At 42.3% G+C, this 10199-nt stretch overlaps 1 protein-coding gene across 1 annotated transcript; it reads left to right on the top strand.

Moving 5' to 3' along the window:
• The first annotated feature begins 3988 nt into the window (after positions 1–3988).
• On the top strand, positions 3989–10162 carry nfe2l3 (nfe2 like bZIP transcription factor 3). Its single transcript, XM_035620588.2, has 5 exons — positions 3989–4869; positions 6517–6597; positions 7091–7204; positions 7372–7828; positions 7947–10162. The coding sequence occupies exons 1-5, from the start codon at positions 4369–4371 to the stop codon at positions 8720–8722; spliced, it is 1929 nt and encodes a 642-aa protein (XP_035476481.1). The 5' UTR covers positions 3989–4368; the 3' UTR covers positions 8723–10162.
• Positions 10163–10199: the final 37 nt, after the last annotated feature.

Here is a 10199-nt window from a genome sequence, read left to right as displayed (position 1 = left end):
ATTCAGTGTCCATTTTGGACGAGCTTTCACTGATCAAAACCTAAAATGTTACCCGGTGTGTGAGAATATCTTTTAAAATCGACGTTAAATCTGTAATTCGTTCAGTAAAAGTCAGACAACAACAAACAAAATAGTACCATGTTGTCGTCACCTCGAGTTCCCTTACGGTTTTCCCATGAGTCTTTGCGGGGACCCCAATTTTTGGCGCACGCGCACTGGCCCTCCTACACATGTCGCGTAATCCCACCAATCGGCGTCGCCCTCGGAGGAGTACGTGGGGGTGATTTAAGAGCGCTCTCCCAATAAATCTGTCAGAACTTCACAAAGTTGATTTAAACGTGTTTCACGTCGTTATGAAAATACTTGCGGATTAATCAAGTGGCTGCACGCTGGCGTCAGATCAATTGGAGCGAGATTACTCCTCGCAGCTTTTGTTCAAGCGACGCGACTTGTAGATTCTTTTTAGTCTTTTTATTTTTTTTATTTTTTCCGGGCCAGCAAGTGGGACCTCACCGCCTGCACGACACGGACTGCGGTGTCACTTGTTGTGATTGTTAAAGGGGGTTCGTGTGACGGCTTTGTAATACATAAGCAGCGAAACAATTGTCGCAGTGATGGACTTGGATCTGATGTCTACGTTACTGCTCAGTGTGTATATGTATGTGTGTGTGTGTGTTACATTATTGCAGTTGGTCCGTAATTATGTTGCAGCTGCTTCCGCAATGAACTGTGGTGTAGCCAGTTGTCAGATAAACCCTCCACAGCACGTCTGACTGGTGCATGTGTGCACCACTGTCTCTTCTCCGGGAGGGAGGGCTCCACTGTCTGCTGCAGAGACGAGCTGACATAGACAGTGAGTTGACTTGCCGTGGTTTTGGGGTCAGGACTTACTCTATTCATATAATAGGATATAACAAGTTTCTTGGCTTCTTTGTGATGCAATGGCACATTGAAGTCTGTGAGGAGACTTTGCAAAAATGTTTACAGTGTATTTTGACAGCAGAAGAGTGCTCCATCACAGCAACCACACAGGTAAGGACAGCGTGGAGACTGACAGGGCGTGTTTTACACCAGTGTTTATTTATTTTGTCACGTCAACTAAAGAGATGAGTAAACGACATAATGTGACTATTTCCCGCGTAAAGTGCAACCTGTACGCAGAAAAAAGTCTTGGTTGGCGTGTCGTTATTTTATATTAACGCAACAAAATAAGTAACCAACATGAAGACATGAAAATATTTATCTTTTATATAAAAAAACAGTTTTTAACTCTACAACATGGTCTACAAAATATGGAGGAAAAAGCTAAAACAAGAATGTTTATCCTTTTTTTCCATTATTCGCCAGCAGGAGTCGCAGTCGGTCAGTCAGATAACTGACCCGACTGTCGAGTTCAGCAAAGATCCTCCATGCCGCCCTGTGGCAGTTTATGTCAAAATTAACGTTTAGAAATGTGAAATTAGATTTGGTGGATCACAGCTCATTCACTGGAAGGGAGTACATTTAGATACTTTGTGTCTATTCTAATTTAACTACTTTACTTATTTTCTGACAGAAATGATTAAGATATGCCACATGATGTGTTGTAGATTGTTATTTAAAACCAGCATAACAATAGTCTCACCTATGCCAAGTTTCAATGTTTAAGACATACACATAACTGACAAAAAATTAAACGATTATAAACATATCAATGTCACTGACAGCTTTCATTCTGCATAATGATCACTTTTACCTGTGATATTAAGGTACATTTTGCTTGTTTAACGTCAGCACATTTTCTTAAATACCATACTTTTTCCTGTAACAAAGTAAAGAAGGCTTCTTGGACCACTTGATATGCAATAGAGTACATATACTGTATGTATTTCATTATTTTCTTCCACAATAAAGGACATTCTAAAGGTGAAACCAGTGTCTCCTTTTTATTTTCTCTCCTGCTTTGTCTTCTGGCTCTGTTTTTTTGATTTAACTCAAGGCTGTACACACCACTGCATGAGCCTGCATAGGCCTTGGATAACTAGATATCGGTAAACAAGTGTTAGTGAGGCCAGACAGAGACCCTGGATGTCTGTGTGTATCAGAGCATGTGTTCTGAAATCAGCCCTTTTGATATTGCCTTGACACAGGCATAATGGTTAATATTTGGATTCTTGGAGGATGACAGACTGAATTTCTTCAATGCGATTGTTTTGGGTAAAATGGGCGACTTGTTCTGTGCACATGCTTCATATAAAAAATGTCAAGTTTAAAAATAAATAAACGGGCCAGAGAAATATATACCACATAGTGTGCTATAGTTCTCATTTCATCCTGTTCATTTTGTGTCTATGTTGCTGTAAGTTAACTGTGCATCACCTACACAGTAGGTGTCAGTCTTCCCCACCTGCAAGAAATAACCTTAAACTTCTACCTCAGCCACTGCATCCTGTTTCACCAGTTTGGTTATGAGCGAAAACATGCATGTACATGAGCAATGTGAGCAATAAATGTATGAAGCAGTTGCTTAATCTGAACAGGCCACTAATTCAGAATAAACATCATGATCCTGACATATCACAATGATTGCCTCCAGGCCAAGTATAAACTGACCTCCTTACATTAGCGACAACACCTTTTGTCTGAATGTAACATATTGTTCCGTTCCTTTTTCTTTTTTTAAAAACTTGTATTGCGTGAAGTCTGATAGTGGGTCCCGCATTAGACGCACAGTACAGAGATTAAACATTAAAGATGGAAATGTCGAAGACAAACAATTCCCTTCCTTCCCATCCTAACATAATGAGCAGTCCGAAATTTATTGAAAGCATTCGGATAAGTTACTTAATCAAATGTAGCAAAACACCAGCACCCCACCGGAGGCTGAAGTCCTCCTGCAGCGGCCGTGGGTTTGACTCTGACCCCGGCCATTTGCTGCGTGTCCTCCCCACTCTCTTCCCCCTTTCCTGTAAGTACTTTCCTGCCAATAAAGCAATAAAATGCCCCAAAAAATATTGTAAAAAAAAAAGTAGCAATACCATCAGAAAAAAAGACTAAAAGTGTCTCATTATTAGCGTAGTCCTTTTTATAATATTGTGTATTGTAATAATGTATTGTATATATATATATGTGATTGATATTGTATTTAGATTATTTCACACCTGTATTATTATGATGTGTTAGTCCCATTTTAACATTGAGATACGATTTACTTATTTATTAATTTGTGGTTTATTTGATAGGGACAGATACTGTATACACAGACACACTGAAAACAGCTGTCAGATGCAAGTATCACAGTGTTTATAGCAGATGCTAATTTGCATCACCCATCCCTTTAAGGGCTCTGATGTCCATATCAGATTTAACACAGAGATAAGGGATGAAGAGAGATAACTCGGTGGAATAAAACATGTTTACAAATACAACTACATTGCAGACAAGACGTGGGTACAAGTTTGTTGTTTAATATATAGTAGTTTAGGTGGTTTATAAACTGACATGTTTTCATGCAACAGTTAGTCTGTAAAGTCACAAACAATAGCCTACATGGGTGGATGTAGGCTCCACACTTTTCACCAGTGTTCATGTTTAATGGGAAAAGTGTTGTGTAGATGCCAGGACTCTCTACTTCTCCTTTGTTAGGCATACTTGTTGAACAAGTGCAAACTGTAATTCAGTCCCGTGCCAGCAGGCATTCAGTCATGTGGGACAAATTCAGGTCAGTAGCACAGTCACACAGAATTGCTGCCATTTTCCCGTGGAAACCCTCTTGGCTCGATTAACTGCTGGATGTTAATAGATACATGTACAAAGAAGAGTATTTAGTATGGATTTCGGAAAGTCATCCGGTTAATTTCTGATATTCATGTTTGCAGTTATCACTGTGAACGGGGGTGGCTGAAGTCAACAACGGTCCTCTGCTCTCATTGGTCCAAACTATGACTGACACGTTCGTCGTCCAATCACAATCTGATGCGGTGAAGGCTTTGGTCCAATCTGCATGAGTTACGCAAATCTAAAACGAAGTTTCCCCCAGTAGCAGCAACTCGGTTGACAGCGTTTAGCTTGTCTAGTTCACTTTCAATATCTATCTAGTTAGCAAAGTCAGGACGGTTCTGACAGCGAGGTATCGCCGACGAACAGCCGCTACTGTAACGGACTGAAGAGCATCATGTCCGCGTCCAGAGGTTCCCGATAAACGGTAATCAAAGCCGATGGCTAACCGCTAACAGCTAGCATAGCTATCTCACCGGCACAGGCGGACCTCTTTGTCTGACAGGGGAAGGCGTGCTCTTTTGTTCGGCTTTTTCCCTTTGTCCAGCGGGTAAAGGGGAACTGTTGGGTCAGGGTTTCGCCATTATCCGCCGTCCTGAACGTGTTTGGAAAATGCAAAAGGCGAAAAAGTATTTCACAGAAGGCCTGATTCAGTTAACGATCTTGCTCAGTTTGATTGGAGTTCGCGTGGACATCGACAGCTACTTAAGCGGCTACTACACGCCTCTGATAGAGATTAACTTGGGTCCGAGCTCAGCCTACACACAGACACCCTTCCACAGCCTGAGAGACACTCTTGACGGATACAGTGTGCACCCAAAATGTCCCGAGTTGGACTATTTCTTTGCAAGCCGCCGGCTGCTAGACGAGGTGAGGACCCTCGGCTCGCCGCGGTTCCCCACACAGTTGGACGCATGGCTGGTGCACCAAGTGGCCTCCACTGACCAGGCAGACTGCGGGCCCTCGACCAACAACACCACCAGCTCTGGGTCACAAAGCTCCGGCGACGATGACCGCGAGCACCTGCCCGACGGGGGCCAAGAGGTGTCCCATACAACCTCTGAACCCGGACGTGGGCCTTGTAGCCCTGGAGCCTGTGGGTTTCTTAAAGAGGCAAGTGTGTTTGTGTGTGTGTGTAGGGGGGGGGTAATTGTGGCACAAAGTTATGCAAAGTCAAATGATCCAAAAATGATGGCTGGCAATATTGACTTGCAGAGGTGATGACCCAGAGTTAAAAACTTCCTCAGGGATGAAAGGAGCAGCTAATGTTATCACTAGCTGGCTACTAGCAGCACTATCACATGTTACACAATGATGGGTGTATGTCCAACAAGTCACTTATTATGCGGCCACATTTCCTGGTGCACCAACCAGCGACGATGCAAGAACGATAGCAGAACTTTGAATATGCATTCACTTTCACAGTTGTGTCGCTGATCGTGCGACATGCACATCCGCTAAGGGGACAGTGCAGTTCCATGCACAGCATCAAGTCTTCAGCTGTCTGCTGCACCTGTCACACTTTCTCCACGGGACTTGTCACATTAAACCCTCGATAGAATCGCCTCCTCTTAAAATTAAAAAGCTTCATACGACCAGTGCATCTGGGGACCACTCGGCTGTAAAACTTATTTAATTTTACCCGGGTGGACTTTTAAATTTGTATTTCCAAATTCAGCATAACTGCCATCTGTAATATGTGACTGATATTATGTGTTTTAAGGCAGTAATCACACCCAAATGTTCATATGCTATTCTCTCACTAATACAGTTTTTCTAGCTCGGGGGTATAAACAGCTGCTTGGTGGCAGTTGTTATGGTCAATTGTGTAACTGTATCCCCCCCTTTCCTCAGACTCAACTGCCAGCTGTGAGCCTTTAGAGGTGGAGGAGGGAGGCTTTAGATCCACACCCTATTTTCTTACACAAGCGGTGGTCCATACTTGAACACTGCCTCGTCCTAGGGTCCTTGTTTACATCGATATTATGGTGTTGACATGTGTTTTTGGTTGTTTTCCCTTTGTTAAATAAGTCACTGCTTGCAGGGTAAGATTTTGTGGAAACACGATGTTAGAAATGAGAAGACAACAGCCTTGATATTTGACCGTAAAAAAATCAATAACTATCTCCATTCTTAGTCAGGAAAAGCTACTCCAGTATCAGTCGACAGGCTCAGACAGGGCTTGGGCAGAACTGTGCTGGTGTGGCGTATGTTTTGCCTCTAGCATGAACATAAAAACTGATTCAGCAGTCATACGCCTTTCGGGAGCGATTTAAGAAGATCATTTCTGCCTGTATGTGGAGACATGAAGAATATTGTGTCTGTGGCAGGCAGCTGGTGACCTACATTAAATGCTGCACTTGATGTACCAGAAGGGTCTTACAACATCAAACAGTGTTAGGTCATCCCTGAGGATTATTAGCTTTTACTAATAGTATACTGACATAAAACCCACCTTTATGAATAAATACACCAATTTGCACATTGTGTCCCAAAAGGCAGCTGGAGATAATTGTTGACCTAATTCTGTTCAGTGGGATGGAGTTCCTTTGGCAGCAACTGTTTATTATAACAAACTCATCCAGTTATCTGCTTAACTTTGTTCACAACCAAAAATGAAATGTCAGCTAGTTGTGTGTGTGACAGCTAACAAACTCTGTTTTGCTTTTCCTTCTCTTCTATCCCAAAATCCTCTGAATCTCCCGTTCCCCAATTTTATCTCTGCTTCCCCTCCGATCTGCCTGTCTTTTGTCCTACCAGGAAAATGATGTTAAAATTAAAGAGGAGGAAGAACCTGCCCTGCTCACTCAGCTGGCTCACAGTTCAACCCTGGAACAAGAGGTAAGATCTGGTTTGTCGCTGTTGCCTTCTCTAAGGGCTGTACACTGTTGAAAATGCTGCACACTGTATCTGTATTTAAAAGATATATTTCTGAAAAGTAGTTGTACAGGTTTTGTCCCAAGAGTACACACTACATTGTTTGTCAGTGTGTCATACTGAACAACACTCGCGTGAGAGTGTTGATAATTGTGTTGTACAAGAAAATCTCAGTCTCACGTGACTACATCAACTCGATTACACCATTCTGATCCCAGTGCAATTTTGGATTGGGATTGTAAGATTAGGGATGTGGAAGCACAATAATTACTCTACTAACTCTTTCAGTGAAAGACTCTTTTTCAGTTGCTCTTACCTAATAATCTTCAAAGAATCTTCAGATTAAATTATTGTGTTTTTCAGCAGCCCTGAAAGTATATTCTTTAAAAAAAAAAATCTCTTGACAATGTACTGTATGTGTAAATGTTGTATCATGTGCATGTTTTGCCTATTGCAGAGTCTGCTCGACGGTGTCACTGCACTGTCTGACCCAGCAAGCCACCATCCTCCAACAATTGATATTGACCAGCACTGGAGCAATTTGCTCTCTCTGTCTGTCACTGACCTTGATGTAAGTTGTCTGCTCATGTTCATTCCAGAAAATTAATTTGACATGGGACTCGATAGATGTACTATGAGCCATTGGTATTTTATGAACGACAGTTTCAGTGTGCATATCTTGTGATTTTCAAAGATGTGAAGTATGAAGTGAAATTAAAATGTATGTCTCGTGTGTAGGACTTGGACTCTCTTGTTACGGACACTGACATCACAAGCGCCATCAGCCAGGATGTCAGTTTGCATGATGCCATGGTGACCACGGCTGGAGCCTTTGGTGTGGCATCGGAGAGAGGGGAGCCCCGACCCGTCACCCAACAAAGAGCCCTCCTCCGACTAGAATCCACTGGCTCCTCACCCTCAGACGCATCACCAGGGATGGCTCTGGGCTTGGCTGCCCTCCCGTTTGCTTCAGTATGCAATTTAACCGGAAATGAGTTATCGCATAGTGAACTCGGTGGCTGTCTTGACGAGGCGGTGTTTGACCAGATCAATCAGCTGGGTTTGGAAGGCCTTGACACCATCAACTCCCAGCTGATGGGCTGTCTCGAGAATTTAGCCCCACAGGCCCTCGAGGACCTGGACTCTGACTCCGGGCTCTCCCTGGAGAGCAGCTCTGGAGGTCCAGTCTCCCCAGGTTGGTCCACATCTATAGAAATATTCGTAGATTAAATGTATTTATACCTCTTGCTTGTGGAGCCAACAAATGGAGTGTTACTCTTATCAAAATAATCATTAACTTCTCCCTCGCCCAGGCTCATCCGAGATGTCATCATCATCATCATCCAGTTCATACTGTGAGGATGAATGTGGAGCGACCGGCTACAGCAGTGATGTGGATTCAGTCCCCTCAAAAGGCATTGCGGACTACACCACAGCCTGGTCACCCATTGACCTGAGTGAGAGTGTGTGGCATGACCACAGCTACTCCTCACCTGCTTTCTTCAACCAGCCGCCAGTAACCTTTCCCCACAAAGGTATCAAAGAAGAGCCTCTCAGTGAAGACGATGATACAATGTTGGAAGACAGGGACCTGAGTCGAGATGAGCTGCGTGCCCGCGCCATGTGCATCCCGTTCTCTGTCCTGCAGATTGTCAACATGCCTGTGGAGGAGTTCCTGGAGGTCCTTGATGGTCACGACTTCTCCCCTGACCAGGTCACACTCCTGAGGGACATCCGCCGGCGAGGGAAAAATAAATTGGCAGCGCAAAACTGCCGCAAGCGCAAACTAGACGCCATCACGGGGCTCCAAGAGGAGGTGGAAAGGCTGCAAGCTCAGAGAAACAGGCTACTGAGGGAGAAACAGCTTACAGCCAAGACAATGGGTGCTGTGGGCCAGCAGATCAAGCAACTGACCAGAGACGTCCTGGCCCGTCTGAGGGATGATTTAGGACAGCCACTGAACCCAGAAAGATTTACCCTGCAGTGCGGGGCTAATGGGAGAGTAGTAGTTCAGCCTTTAAGACGGCCTGCCGTGTCCACATCAACAGGCAACAAAACAGACAAGAGGAAGAAGGACAAAAAGCAGTGATGCAGTATTGCCAGTTGAGACTTTAAGTTTTTAGGTTTTTTGAATATTTCTGAACTTACTTGCCTAACTCTGGTTTTGGGATCTCCTTTTGTAAAAGTGTGTGTGGATTCACCGCTGTTGGGAGCCAAAATAGGCAAAAAGAAAAAGAAAAAAACCCAAACACTCTGAACATAATTAAATAAAAAAAATTCTCTGTAAATAAATATCTCATGGGAAAATGTAGCTCACACACTGGACATACTTTGCAAGGCACAGGCACCAGAGGCGGATTAAGGGAACAGCTCGACTCCTGGCAACGCGACCAGTCTCTCTTTGTGCCTCTTTAACATTAAAATCTTCACGTCTTGTTGTTTCTACAGATAATTCTAGACAGACATGTCTAAAATTCACATTGTGACAGTTACTGGGTAGAAATCTAGGAGGACGATTCTATTCGTTTGTTTCCATGTAATCTTGCTTCTCAGTGTATTCAGTTTAAGGAGAAGGTTAAAGATTGTATTTATTAAAGTTTCTGATGTTCCTGAAATGCTCAAATGCATCATGAGACTGTCAATGGCAGTATCTTGTTTTTTTTTTCATAATGGAAACTTTATCTCAAAGTGCTAAGAATAGTGGGACATAACCTAAAGTTTACAGATTTCTTTCAGATACCTGGTGGCATGTAGTGTGCAGCACAAATTTAAACTGAAATGTAAAAAAAAGAAAAGAATTTGTTCCTTACTTTGTCTTTATGACGCACAGTATACCAATGATTAAACTGACAAGGCCTTAATTTGCATTTGAGAAGTGTTTTGGTTACTGTGTGCACATGATGCAACAGATCTAGATGTACACTGTTTTTTTAAAGAGGCAACCATTTCATGTTTAAATTTGACTAATATTGACCAATTTGTTCCAAGCACAATTCTGCTTAACCCCTTACATTGTAAATTCTTGAGAATTCTGACAAGATTATACTCTACCTCACACCTTAGTTGTTATAGGTTTTGGATAAATAAAAACAAAAAACCTGCATTGTTGCAGAACTAAAGTGCACTCAAACTAAGAATCCTATTATACTAAAATGGCCCTAAATTTACCTAAACCTTCCCGTTTCTGAAAAAAAAAAAATACAATCACCAACTCTATTTAATAGGTTTGGATGTTGCTTTTTTTTTTATAATTTTGAGATTATTTGAGAGTTTAAGTATTTAGTATTATTTGCCATGTTATTCATGGGAACATTGCTTTATACTGTCTGTTGAGCGAGTGAAAAAAAAACGCATGAAGTAGTTATTAGTGTGAGTTTTTTTTAAAACCCCTAGTCCCTCACAAATTTGTATTTAATTTCCAGTTTTGACCCAGAGTTTACTTTGCTGTTTCAATTAATGCTTAGGGAATTTCCAAAAAATGTTTTTGCAGGCGTTGTTCTTTTTATGATTAAAAAATGATAACGTTAAATAATTATGTGTCTTTCTTATTTGCATGAGTTGCACCT

The sequence above is a fragment of the Scophthalmus maximus genome, chromosome 22 (genome assembly GCF_022379125.1).
Source record: "Scophthalmus maximus strain ysfricsl-2021 chromosome 22, ASM2237912v1, whole genome shotgun sequence".
NCBI lineage: Eukaryota > Metazoa > Chordata > Actinopteri > Pleuronectiformes > Scophthalmidae > Scophthalmus > Scophthalmus maximus.
Note: the sequence above shows the minus strand (reverse complement) of the source record. Positions and strands in the feature narration are given on the sequence as shown.